This window comes from Mus caroli, chromosome 1, assembly GCF_900094665.2.
Source record: "Mus caroli chromosome 1, CAROLI_EIJ_v1.1, whole genome shotgun sequence".
NCBI classification, from domain to species: domain Eukaryota; kingdom Metazoa; phylum Chordata; class Mammalia; order Rodentia; family Muridae; genus Mus; species Mus caroli.
Window position 1 is genome coordinate 113466774 of NC_034570.1, and position 13741 is coordinate 113480514.

At 46.9% G+C, this 13741-nt stretch overlaps 1 protein-coding gene across 5 annotated transcripts in view; it reads left to right on the plus strand.

Moving 5' to 3' along the window:
* The window catches only part of Ccdc93 (coiled-coil domain containing 93), a 72823-nt gene that overhangs the window by 37786 nt on the left and 21296 nt on the right, over positions 1-13741 (plus strand). For all 5 annotated transcript variants that reach the window (XR_003836725.1, XM_021163351.1, XM_029477824.1 and 2 more), the window contains 6 exons: positions 6087-6203; positions 7871-7933; positions 11041-11114; positions 12224-12305; positions 12828-12893; positions 13513-13566. Coding sequence is in view for 4 of the 5 variants with exons in the window: in XM_021163351.1 (XP_021019010.1) it covers positions 6087-6203; positions 7871-7933; positions 11041-11114; positions 12224-12305; positions 12828-12893; positions 13513-13566 (456 nt within the window). In the remaining variant the exon portion in view is untranslated. The remainder of the gene's footprint in view (positions 1-6086; positions 6204-7870; positions 7934-11040; positions 11115-12223; positions 12306-12827; positions 12894-13512; positions 13567-13741) is intronic.

Consider the following 13741-nt stretch of genomic DNA (forward strand, 5'->3'; position numbering starts at 1 on the left):
CTGATCGACATTCAGACAGGAAGAGAGTGAACAGCCCCTGATCGACATTCAGACAGGAAGAGAGTGAACAGCCCCTGATCGACATTCAGACAGGAGGAGAGTGAACAGCCCCTGATCGACATTCAGACGAGTTGTTCTATGACTGCTACTCATGTGCGTACATGTCTACCCAGACACACACTCACACTCACACACACACACACACACACACACATTAAAAAGAAGCAGAACATGGATCAGGGAGAGTGGATGGTCGGTCCATGAGGAGTGCCTCAGAAGGTCACTTGCACACTACTGTATGTCCAGAGGACAGCAGACACCAGTGAGAGACAGGGACATCCTCCTGTAGACTAACCGTGGGTGCTTCTCTGTAAGTTGAACTGTCACATACAAGTGAGTGTGTTTCAGGGTTAGTGGCCCTGATTCTCTTGTCTGTTCCTGCTGGCTTCAGTGCTTTGACTTCTCGGTGTGCTTGCCAGGAGTTTTTAGATTACATGTACATGCTAGGGGGTGTGTGTACACACCGTGGCATACACACATGGTGACTCACATGGAGAGCAGTAAGACAGCTTACAAAAGTCTGTTCTCTCCTTCCTTCATGTGGGTCAGAGGATCAAACTTAGGTTGTCAGGCTTGGTGACAGGCTTACCTGCTTAGCTACCTGTCCAGCCTGCCTGTGAGTTTTGACTGGGGATTCACCATATTTCACTAAAAACTTTCTGTGGCAGGTTTTGGAGGCAGAAGGTTTCAGCTCTGTCCTTCCTGGGAGGATCCCGTCTTGTTTCTTGGGCACTCGGGTACACCTCAACACTAGTCTGTTTTAGAGTCCTGACTGGCAGGTGTTTTCTGTTGGGTTTTGTGTTTTGAGACAGAGTCTCATGGAGCACAGTCTGGCTTCCACTCAGTCTGTATGTGAGGACGAGTTGAACTCCTGATCTTCCTGCCTGTGCCTCCCAAGTGCTGGGGTTGCAGGTGTGCACACTTGACTCCTTCCTGGCTTGCAGTTTTATGGGCATGCAGGGAGCATTATGGATTTAGATGGCAGAACTCCAAGAAGCTAATCAAATTTTATTGTGTACCTTTTCCTTTTACACTAAAGCCAAGGCTAATGTGGAGTCTTTATTGATCAACTGTAAAATCAAAGCTAGACATTACAAGGTTTTGGGAAATACTCTGAAGGAAGTAAGCCATCTTCCGTGAGGGCACGTGCCTGCTGGAGTCCCACATTCACTTACATTTTGGCCTCTCAGAATCCCATCACATCTTCCTAGCTCCTAGCTTTGTTCCAGGAGGAACACTGAGCTGTGGTTTGTTGTCTGTTTGCTTGGTTTCAATTGGAGGCTCACAAGATGCCGGAAACTGAAGTTCCATTGATGACTGTGGAGCGCTTCGACCCCCGTGTAAGGTGGGCTGCAGGGGTCCTCACTTTCTCATCCTGGAGACTAGATTGTGGTAGGAAGGGACTAATGGGGGAGGGTGTTCCTAGACTAGAAGAAAGTTTGAAGTGGGGATGTAGCTTAGGGGTAGAGCACTTCGCTCACACTGGGTTTGATCTCCAGTGCTGAAAAATGGGAAACAGGGATGCAGGTTAGCACATAGGTAACCCTCGGGGGCTCATTTGATTCTGACAGGATACCAATGTAGGAAATGTAATCATTTCTTATTTCTCTTGGGTGTTTAATATTTTGAACTAGACTGCTGCCATCAAGTGACATTTAAAGCCATCTCCCCTAAGAACAGGTGTCATTTCTGTCTGTCATATTAGAAAACATGAGCTCTGCAGCCGAGCCTGTTAATCCACTCTGTGGTTTTACAGGCACGTTCTTAATCTGCAATTGTTGAACAAAATGAGATCAGCATATTAACCCTTGCTCCTGGTGGGGACACAGGGCGTGTTTGTTGATGGTCAGCCTTTTCAGAACAGATGTTGTATTTTATAAACAGACTGTTAAGATACCAAGGACTTAAAATGTTCCCATGGAGGGGTGGCTGTCAAGCCCCATCTTGTCTTTGCCATCTTACCAACTTTGCACCATTGTTAAAGGTGCATCTTGGTCCTCTTCAGCCTGTTCTCCTGCTGTAGCTTTCAGTCAGCCAGTGTCAGATGAGCTAGGCTGCTTCAAGGGCCTGTTTTCTGCCTTCAGTCTGGGTTCTCCTGGCTGTTAGAAAGATAATTTGGGAGAAATAAAAATTTAGACTGTATAATACGAAGTATGTTTGAAAAGCAATAAGACTAGGTTAAGAACATCTTCACTATAGCTCTAGAATAAACTGCTTTGTTGAAAGGCTTCCCATCTGGACCAGCAGCTTGCTGAAGCGCCACTTCACTTGGACTAGAGAAATGGGTCAACATGGAGATAGAACTCAGGATCCTGAGTTAGTTAACGTGAAGGAATACTTTATAAATGAAAGTTTAAGAAACTGCAGGGGCTGCAGGGATGGCTCGGTGGGTAAGGTGCTTACCACACAGCATGAAGACCTGGGTTCAGATCCCCACCATCCATTTAAAAAGTGGGATGCAGCCACACATCTGTAATCCCATCCTGGGAAGATGGAGACTATAAGATCCTCTGGGGCTGCATGTATACGTTCACTTAAATATGAGCAGAAAGATTTTGAAAGCCCTTGTTTCCTGGAACATATTGTAATAAAGATAGAACAGATTTGAAAAGACTTAAGGGTTCTTCCTGTGTGCATGCATTTTCTATTTATATGATTCTCTGTGAGAGAGTGGATTGGAGAGAGAAAAATTTCATTCTTCCTAAAACCCTTGGTGGGGTCTGTCAGTTCATTTGCTTCCCAGACAATAGGTCCATTGTTGAATTCCAGGAACTGAGTAGATTACCAAGTGTAAAAGTCAAGGTTGTCTAAGGAGCAGAGCTGTGTGTGTCTGTGTGTGTGTGTGTACAAGATTTGTTAGAGTGGCTTATAGGCTACAATGGCTGTCTTCCAGTGGAAAGTCCAAGAATCTAATACTGTTCAGTCTATGGGGATAAATGTCTCAGCTGGTCTTCAACTTACATCAGAATCCCAAAGAAGTAGACTTGAATACCAGTGAAGGAATGCCTCGGCAGCAGGATAGATGAACTTGCCAGCAAGAGTAAGGAGAAATAGGCAAAAGCTTTCTTTTTCCATGTCCTTTATATAAGCTGCCACCAGAAAGTGTGACCCCCAAATGATCTAATCAAGAGAAACCCTTCACAGGTGTGCCCAGCCATTTGGGTTTTAGTTAAATCCAAAGCAAGTTGATAACCAAGAATAACTGTCACAAGTTGACTAGAAGACCCTTTGGATGAAGAAATATTTCTCAACACATTTAGTTTCAGCACCCTGTTCAAAGATTCCTAAAATTTTCTGAAGACTGGGGAACTTGTGGATTGATTTGTTTATGGATAGTAATCAATGTATTCCATGTCAACATTAGAGCAGTGATGTCACATGTAACATCTAGGGAATTACACTGCACAGACATGACAAAATGCGTGTGGAGATTGCAGGTAACACCTTAGTGTTTATGAGTCCTATAAAAAGAAGTTAAGAGAACCTCTCCAGGCTTGCTCAAAATTCAGGTATGGGTGAGGAAAACAAGAGGAGAGACAGACAGACAGAAAGAGACAGAGAGAGAACAAAGAGTTTGAAAAATCCTTTTTCTGGAAATCAAAATATCTACTGGTCTCCTTCAAGAAAGACTCTTGTAAGTAAATATTAGAGATATGGCTTGGAATAGCTGCATGTGAGCTGCATGTACTAAAACAGAAACTGAGAAAAGGGCAGTTTTTATTCCAGAGACTGACTGTAAAAGCTGTTGATGGGAGGGAAAGGGTTTTGAATTTGAGACCAGTTACCTGGGTTACAGAGTGAGATAGTGTGCGTGTGCGCACACGCTCGTGCACACGGACAGACAGATGTGACTCAGTTGGTGGAATGCTTGCTTTTGCTTGGTCTCCAGCCCTGCATACACCAAGCATGGTCCTGCACTTTTGTGACCCCAGCACTTGAGAGGTGGAGCCTGGAGGGTATGCTCAGCTTCAATGCTAGTTCTAGGGCAGCCTGGGCAAACAGAGCCACACTGTACTGAGGGGGGATGTGGGGCAGGGATGGGAAATGAATTATTCCAAACAAAACAGCAGGCTTGTGTAATTCTGATAGTGATGGGAAATGTCCTCGGGCTGTGCCTGTGCTGCTTTGGAGAGCAGGGTCGGGGTTAGGTTGGATATTAAAATCTCATTTGGAAATGAGGTGCAAGCTGCAAACAGGGCCAAATTAATCATACTGTTGAGGAGGGGCCAGTCAAAGCGGGTAAGGTACGGTGAGTTCGTTGTAACTCTGGCTTTGAAGTGATTTGGACTAGGAATCCCTCCTGCATTTTTGTCTTCTACTGTCAAGTAGTTCAGAAAGAGTTTATCCTTCACCAGGCTATAGGTTGTACCTTGATGTAGGCAAAATTAATCTTAAAATGTTAACTCCAGTTCCAGAAATCCAGCAAGCTGAGTGTCTTGGTGTCAGTCTTATTACATCAGTTAAGCCAATCAATCACAAGTGTGCCTGGGGGTTGCCTGCTAGGTGATTCCAGAGCTTGCCAACTTGACAGTGAATACTAACCATCACGTGAGCATGTTAGTGGGCGGGGCATTTCCTGAAGTGCTGGGTTGTGATACCTGATGTTCAGTTTCCTTTTTTTTTTTTTATTGTGTGTGCATGTACACGCATGTGCATGAAGGTGCTCTCAAAGGCCAGAGCCATCAGAGCTTCCCGAGTAGACGTTCACAATGGTTGTTAGCTGCCAGGAACAATCATGTGCTAGGAACTGAACTCTGGTCCTCCGAAAGCCGTGTATGCTCTTAACTGCTGGGCTGTCTATCCGGCCCCAAGGGTTTTCTATTTCCTTTCTGGCCTGTCAGCCTCTAGTATACAGAATGTTAATCTTGGCTCTTCACTGTGGCCTTACCCGGCACACTATTTCCAAACTCCAGAGTCATTAAACAGCACGGCAAATTAAAACAAGACAAAAACAAAAAACAAAAAAAACCCAAACTCTTCATTATCTCTTAATGGTGTTACATTCGTGGGACTAGCAGAGGTGGGGGAGCATGCATGTGAGTCAGAGGACAACATTTGGGGTAGGTTCTCTCCCTCCACTATGATGGGCCTGGGGGTTGTTGGCAAGCACCTGTACCATGAGCCATCCCTCTCCAGCCCTTGCCACATCTTTGCATCATTCCTTAGTAGTAGTCAGTACCTGTTAGGAAATGTCAGTCCTTTACCCTGTGACACTCACTACCCATAAATCTCTCCTTTGCCTGCCTCCAGTTCTTAAGTCTGTGTCTGCTTGGCCTTCTCATCCCCATCTCACATGTCCAACTGTAGAAGTTTACCACCTGCCTTCTCTGGCAACTTTCTCCTTTTGGGATGAAGCAGGAAATAGTTGAGAGAGTGGCCTGCGGAGAGGGGAGAGATAAGTGGGCAGACTTGCTGCTTATCATATATATGTGCTCGGAAATGACTAGACTTTGCAACTTTATGTTTATAAAACTTGGATGAAAGTGAATCAGTTTATAGCTTATTCCATTTTTCATTACACTTATTTACATTTGGGTGTGTGTCTGCGTGTGTGTACATAACTATGTTTTCACATGTACCATCCCATACATGTGGAGATCAGAGGACAGCCTGTACCTATAAGAGTCTCCTTCTGCCTAAGTTTTGGGGGATCATTAGGTGTGGTGGCAAGTGCTTATATCCACTCAGCCATCTCTCTAGCTCCAGCTTGTAACTGCACGATTCCAGGTGTTCTTATGAAGAAATCACTAAGGTTCCTGAGTCCCCCTCTAAGGACCCTCTGTTGCCTGGATAATTCATCATGACCTTAGCTGGGCAGCCTGCACCCATGCTCTCCCTTCCTCCAAAGCATAGGCCTTCTCAGTTTTTGTCAGACTTTTCCTGTCTAGATTTTTGGTTCTGAGCAGAATATTGTAGATACCCTGTCTGGCTGTGACTGACTGCCCAGGACCGCCTTGCTTACACTGAGTAGGGATAGACAACCTGAATAGAAATGAGTTCATTGTCTGGTTTGGGTTTTCCTACAGCAGTCTGAGCTGTCCGCTGAAGAAAGTCCAGAGAAGTTAGGAACCTCCCAGCTGCATCAGCGGAAAGTCATTTCCTTGAATAAGCAGATTCTGCAGAAGAGCAAACATCTGGAAGAGGTGAGTGTCTTTCTACTTCCACTCCAGGTAGTGACCGTTCTTCCAAGAGGGGAGAAGCTGGTCAGGAGATACTGAATGAGAGAGAGCCTTGTGGTAAACTGGTCAAAGGAGGCTCTGGTGCAGGCATGCTACAGGCGTCAGTCCATCTAGCTGCATGTACTTTTGTAAAGTGTGTGTGTGTGTGTGTGTGTGTGTGTGTGTGTGTATGGATGTGGCAGGTATGTGGGGGTATTTGTGTATGGGTGTGCATACATGAGCCTGATGGATATATAGAGACGCCAGCCTTCCTTGATCACTGTCCACTTTATTTACTGAGACAAGGCCTCTCTGAACCGTTTTGACTAGTCTAACAAGCTGTTGCCAGGGTTATCCCTTGTCTCTGCCCCCTAAGCTCTGGAATTAAAGGTAAGCTACCACACTGATACCTAGCTTTTCACATGGGTTCTGGGAAGCCAATCTTCAGTTCTCTGCCTTGTTTTCAGTTTAGGCACTTTTCTCCTAAGTTCTCTGCATCCCCGTGAATAAAGTTTCACTGGAACAGCTAAGCACTCATGTACTTGCCTGTTTCTCTGTGATTGCTTTCAAGCTACTGTAGCAGAGTTGAACAGTGGTAACAGAGACCAAATGGCCCACAGAAAAGGCCCTTTATAGGAAAGGCTTATTAACTCGGATCAAAGAAGTACAGAGCAAGGCAGGAAAGATGGATTAGCCTCCACTGGCTCTTTTTGCACTTGCAGAGGACATGTATTCTAACTCCCATCACCCACACTTGCTGCTCACAGCTGGCTATAACTTCAGGGGCCTGGCACCCTTTATTGCCTCTGCGGGAACCTGCATGTGTGCACAAGCATGCTAGTGTGCCTGTGCATACACACAGACACACATGTGAAAATATACAGGACCAGAATGGTATTTCTTTGCTCATGTGTAGTATTGTGTATGTTAAATGCTAAGCAAAATTACAGGGGTGAGCGAACAGTGTGGGTCAGGGCCTTGCCTGCCAGGACCCTAAGGTGTAATGGAGACTTGCGGTGAATGAAACAGCCATCACGCTGCCACTCAGTTACAGTCGCGGTGACGTGGTAACTGCTAAGGGGAAGTCTGGGGATCTGGGACTAATAGAGCTAACGGAGCCCGAGGTCATGGCTGACTGCATCTGAGATAAATGGGCACTGGCTGAATGGAAGGCCTGTGTGGAGGTGATGAGGAGCCTGGTGGGGATGCATAAAGCAACGCTGACAAAGGCGAAGGGAGGGAGAGTTGGCTGGTTCCTTTCTGATGGTTGAGAAGTCGAGTGACTATGCAAGCATCAGGCCCTAAGGTCAGTTCCCCAGGTCCAGATAGAAAGCCTTGGCATTGCTGTATGCACCCATAATCCTCCTCGTGCCAAGGCCATGTTCCATGCTGGTTTTCGGGTGTGGCTTATTTTCTCTTCTCTGCAGTCTAAGACATAGCTCACTGGTAGACTGTTGGTCATGCATGGAACCCTAGCTCAACTCCCTAGCACCGAAATAAGTAAATGTGGATAAAAATGAAAGTCCTTCTGTGTAAGTCTGTTTTAGCCGATCTGGGTTTCCACTTTCTCATTGTAAAAGAGGGGTCCCATCGAAGTCTGTACTGAGGAAAGGACTCCATTCAAGCAGATGTCCTTTTTCTCTCACTCACAGCTGCAAGCTAACCATTCCAGCCTCCAAGCCAAGTACAGCGACAGGAAGAAGACACTGACAGAGGTAAGCAGACCTCCCCCCACCCCAACACACCCGCACTGTGACCTCAGGGTCACCACTCACAGGTCAGATCATAGCAGTTCGAATAAACCCCCTTCCCTGCTGTGGACTCAAATCTGGGGACAGAGCCTGTCACGTGCACACTTTACTTGCACACCAGCTGATGCAAGCGGCATTCCGCCAGCAGCACTGCTCAGACATAGCCATGCTGAGCCCTCACATGATGCAAACCCAATTTTCATTGCTGTGAACCCTGCCCTTCCAGGATATGGTGGACGCATACATGCTGATAGCACGTGACACTCATGAAGACAGCCCCAAAGCCACTCCAGGAAAGCTGGACACTAGCTGGCTGCCACATTAGCAGCATGGGCTACCATCTCTAGCGTATATAGGTGTATCACACACAAGCCTACCAGTCACAACTCAGGTTCCCTAGATGGAAGGGTAATTCCCTTTGAACGAGCGCTGTCTTTCCAGATCTCTGTGGGCGGCCAAACATTGTATCTAAAGTATATATTGCTCTGTAGTATTTCCCTAGTCAGAATTCATTTATAAATTGGTTCACTGGTTTTTACCTGTGCGCCATTGTTTGTGTATGCTGGGTTTTGTGTTCATCTGGTTTCATGTTTCCTCTTGCTATCTCTTTATGCTACTGTCTATTCTTCACAGTTTCTTGGTCTGTTCCTGACAAAACCCCTGACAGGAAGCGGCTTGAGGAGGGAAGGCTTTAGTTTGGCTGGAAGTTCGAAGATGTAATCAGTTGTGGTAGAGAAGTTGAAACAGCAGGAATTCGAAGCAGCTGGTCACACCTCACCCAGCCAGGCGACAGGCAGATGACTGCTAGTGCTCAGCTCAGGTTCTCCTCTTTCTGCAGTTCAGGTCACCAGCCTTGTGGGTCGTGCCTCCCACGTACAGGGTAGGCCTTCCCAGCTCAGTGAACCTTGTGAGAAACTCACAGGCTTGCCCAGAGGCTGACCTGGCCTGGCTAATCCATTACATGTGTGCACAGAGCTTGTCTCCTGGGTGATTCTAGATCCTGGCAAGTTGACAGTCAGTATTAGCCATCACGGCAGCTTGCCTCCATTGTTCTGCAGAAGGGTGCTGCCTTCTGTGTGGTAGATCAGCTGACGGCAAGAGCTACTCAGAGCTGGGAAGCTTCCCATTCTCTCTGCTGTTGCCAGCAATCTGGGGCTCTCAGACGCTCTCCTCTGGGTCTGTCTTCACTGCTCTGTCAACCCAGCCTCACTCCCCTAATACAGGCCTCACCCTACAAGCCATTCTTCCCACCTGTGCTGGCTAGCACTCCATACCTGACTCCCATCTGTTCCCTGTGAGTTAAGCCACCTCCGGGTTCCAGCATCATAGCCTGGATTATTTGGAGACTTGGAGTGAGAGGGTTTGATGAGACACCTGGCTGTACTACTGCCATTTTCAACTAGGAATTTTTTAAACTTGTGTTTTGTTTGAATGAGTCACATATTCACACAGTTCACAAAAACCTCACAGAACACAAAAAGTGAACGCCTGTAACCCACCATCTGTCTACTCACTCCAGGGTAATAAAAGTACAGCCAGTATTTTCTGGATCTTTCAAGAACTGTTTTGGTTGTATAGCAATTATATTCTACATATTTGTGCACAGTCCCTCTTTATAATTTTGTTTGTTTGTTTGCTTATTTAGTGTGTATTGGGGGTGCTGTTAAGTGTGCCACAGCACATGTGTGGAGGTCAGAGGACAACTTGTGGGAGTTGATTCTCTTCCACCATGTGGATTCCAGGGACTGAAGTCAGATTATCAGGCTGTGACTGAGTCGTCTCATCAGCCCACATCTGCGTACTTTATCTGCTTTAGGAGTTTGCCATGGTCATGGTTTTAGACTTTGTTCTCTAGATCATTGTAAAAGGTGTACTTTACAATAAAAGGTGTGGGGAGATGGCTCAGGGGTCAAGTGCTTTCTGCATAAAGACCTATGTTCAGAACCTAATTGTCCAGGTAAGAGCCTGGCACATTGTGGCACCTGGGACCCCAGCACTGGGGCTCACTAGGCAGCGAGGATAGCAAAACCATGACTTTCTATTTCAGTGAGATATCAGGTCTCAAAAATTAAGGTAGAGAAGCAAAACTAGACGAAGACTTCTCTGCATCAGCCTCTGCCTCCATTTGCACACCAAGCACAGGCAGTGTATTCGTGCACACTCATATACCATACACAAAAGTATATTGCTGTGTGTTAATATCTGCATTTTCTTAAAGATTTGTTTCATTAGTGGATTCAGAAAACCATTTGTCTTAGTTAGGGTTTCTGTTGCTATGACAACACTGTGATCAAAAAGCAAGTTGGGGAGGAAAGGGTTTATTGATTTTACATTTCCATATTGCCATTCATCAGTGAAGGAAATTGGGACAGGAACTCAAACAGGGCAGGAACCTGGAGGCAGGAGCTGGTGCAGAGGCTGTAGAGGAGGGCTGCTCACTGGCTTGCTCATCACAGTTTGCCCAGCCCACTTTCTTATAGAACCATCAGGCCAGGGATGGAGCCACCCACAATGGGCTGGGCCCTCCCTCATTGGTCACTAATTAAGAAAATGCCCTACAGGCCTGCCTACAGCCTGATCTTACGGAGACATTTTCTCGACTGAGGTTCCTTCCTCTGATGACTCCAGCTTGTGTCAAGTTGACACAAATCCAGCCAGGACACCACTCAAGAGGCTGGGAAGTTTCAGCCCTGCCATACTCTCCCTCTCTCTCCCACTCTTCCTTTCCCTCTCCCTCTTTCCCCTTCGTGTGTGTGTGTGTGTGTGTGTGTGTGTGTGTGTGTGTGTTTGTACCCACCCGCTTTCCTGCTCCAAGGCTTTGTTTTCCCTCCTCTGTCTGCTACATTGTGAGGTCATCACCAGTGTCTCCAAAGCGAGAGCAGCATTTAGTGGGTTTTGACTCTGACCTCCCTGGCACCTCCCCTCTATCTCATCTGTCTGGCCCATCTATTTTCTCGGTGTGCAACCAGATCCAGTGGGCTCAGTCATCTATCCAAAATGAGCGAGGAAGCACACCCTCCTGTTTGCTTTTAAGTCTCCATAGCTAATGGTGACCCTGCTCTCTTTTGCAGTTGAAGGATCATGGTGAGAAACTAGACAAAGAGCAGGCAGCCCTGGAGAAATTAGAAGCCAAAGCCGACCCAAGGTAAGGCTTTCCGCATGTGCTACCATCTTTTTGAGGAAACTGGCTGCAGTGTCTGATGCTTGTTTTGTCTGATCAAGGGACAGAATAGCCAGAGGTCATGGGCTGGTGCTCCATTTCCATTCAGTTAATGTCACGGGACCAGCAGGGACCGGCAGTCACCTTGATGGTCGGTCACTGAGCTGTTTGGGCTGCACTGAGCCACCCACCTCTCTTCCAGCCCTCTCTGTGATCAGAGCTCTTCTGGTGTTCTGACTTTAAAAACAATGAGACAAGGCTTGGGGCTTAGTAGGCAAGGTGCTTGCTTTTTAAGCATGAGAGTCTTAAGTTTGATGTCCCAGATCCAGCCTGCAAATGTTGGGCCTGGTGGTATACCCTTTTGATCCTAGAGCCAGAGAGGCAAAGGCAAGGCTCCTGACACTCGCTGGCCAGGCAGGCAGGCAGGCTACTTGGCATGTTTCGAGCCACCGAGAGCACAGGAGGAACCAGCTTCTGGATGGAGAAGAGTGCTTACTGTGTATGAAGTCTGATGGGCCGGGTTCACTCCCACAAGTTGTCCTCAGTCTTCCACATAGGCTGCATGAGCACACTCACTCACACAAGATAAATAATTAGATGTAAAAACAGGTCTTAAGTTAAAAGAAAATCAGAGGCTTACACCTGAAGAACAACAGTTGAGATTATCTTCTAGCCTACATGCATGCACATGCACAGACACAGACACATGCAATTCATGAGCGTGCAGGCACGCACACAAGCACGTGCACACACACATACACACACAAACACACATTTTTTGGTACCATGTTTACTCTGAGTACTATTAAATAAGTGATATATGAGTACCATCAAAGTTCCTTGATAATTCCAGAATTGACATTCTCACTCTAGAATCCTGTGAGGTGTGTCTGTGTGTGTGTCTGTGTGTCTGTGTGTGTGGTTTGTCTCCTCATGAGCTTGAGGGCCCAAGTGCATAGTCAGAAATGGAAAGTGTGACCATTTGTCACGGAAATTAAGAAGGAGCTCTGTGTATTCTCACTGTGGCTTCAGCAGTGATTCATGAAGCCACATCCTAACGGTCTGCCCTATGCCATTGTCTGGTCTCTCCTCAGCTTGCTGCAGAACCTGAGAGCACTTGTAGCCATGAATGAAAGTCTGAAAAGCCAGGAGCAGGAGTTTAAGGCACACTGCCGGGTAAGTGCTGGGCGGTATTGGTGACAGGCAGGAGGGTTCTTGGTTTCCCTTCCCTGTGACGCTGGGACACACTAGCCAGTGCAGTGTCAAAGGTTGACGTGGGCTTTGGAGGTGACTCTGTAGATAAAGTGATTTCCACTCTTGCAAGCCTGGGAGAGTTCTTTTCCAGAAAGGGATGAACTTGCAAGTGAAAGCTTTTGTCTTAGCACAAACTAATGAGAGAAATGTCTGCACCGAAGAGTTAAATTGCACAGGCAAGATGGCTCAACAGGTAATAATAGTGCTTGCCACCAAGGCTAGGAGCCTGACTTCAGTCTCTGGGATGCACACAGTAGAAAGAAAAGAACTGAATCCATAGGTTTTCCTCTGACCCCTACACATATGCTAAGGTGTACAATATGATCATTAGCACACACACATGCACACAGACATAAATGTAAAAGCAAGCTGCTGTGGCTTAAACAGTTACTCTCCAGTTGGTGGCTTCCCTGAGCTTTGTAAAGGTTTACCTTGCTTTTGCAGGAGGAGATGGCTCGGCTACAACAGGAAATTGAGACCCTGAAAGCTGAGAGAGCTCCAGGTGAGAAGGTAAGCCTTAAATTAGCCCTCAGTGCCATCAGCCACTTTCTGGCTGGTGTGTGGAAGGAACCTCCATTCACTCCAGATAGAGGGGGCACTGCCGGGTCAAAGGAAGGGTTCTAAGTCTGGTGAACCAACACAATACATTTATTGGGGTCAGTTATAAGGGCGTTGGTGGCTCATAGGCAACTCCAAAGGGAGTGCTGGTAACTTAAGGGCAGCTGTGCCATGGAGAGCCCCACTTTAGTCAGTGGTTGACCTCTTACATAACTTGGGGAGTGGGAGGGTCTCATGCTCCTCATTGGATCCACTCTATTTAAAGATGGCAGCAGCTAAGGCAAGCCTGGAGTAAACAGCTCTCAGCACCAACATTAATCCTTTTCCAAAAAGCACTGCCACTTTACTGGAGCTGGGCCTAGAAATGTGTACTCCCCAGGGTTGGAGAGATGGCTCACTGGGTGGGAGCATCTGCTGCACAAGCATGAGCACCTGAGTTCCAATCCCCTGCACCTGTGTAAAAATCCGAACTTGAGGCGCTGGAGAGATGGCTTCATGATTAACAGCACCTACTGCGTCTCTCTGTTCCCATTACTGAGAAAAGGTGCTGACCTCATTTCCTTACTTTCAGATCATCTCTGGTGGAGAGCCGCAGGGTGCCCTGACCTCCACCATGACTCACAATGTAAGTATCTCCTTATCCTTGAGGCTGACGTTGTTCCAAGAGAATGTGTCAGCCTCCTTTCTGTTCTTGCACAGCTTTCCCAGTATCATCTGCTCTGCTGCCTACTCTGTATAGTCTGCTCTGCTGCCTCCTCTGTATAGTCTGCTCTGTTGCCTCCTCTGTATAGTCTGCTCTG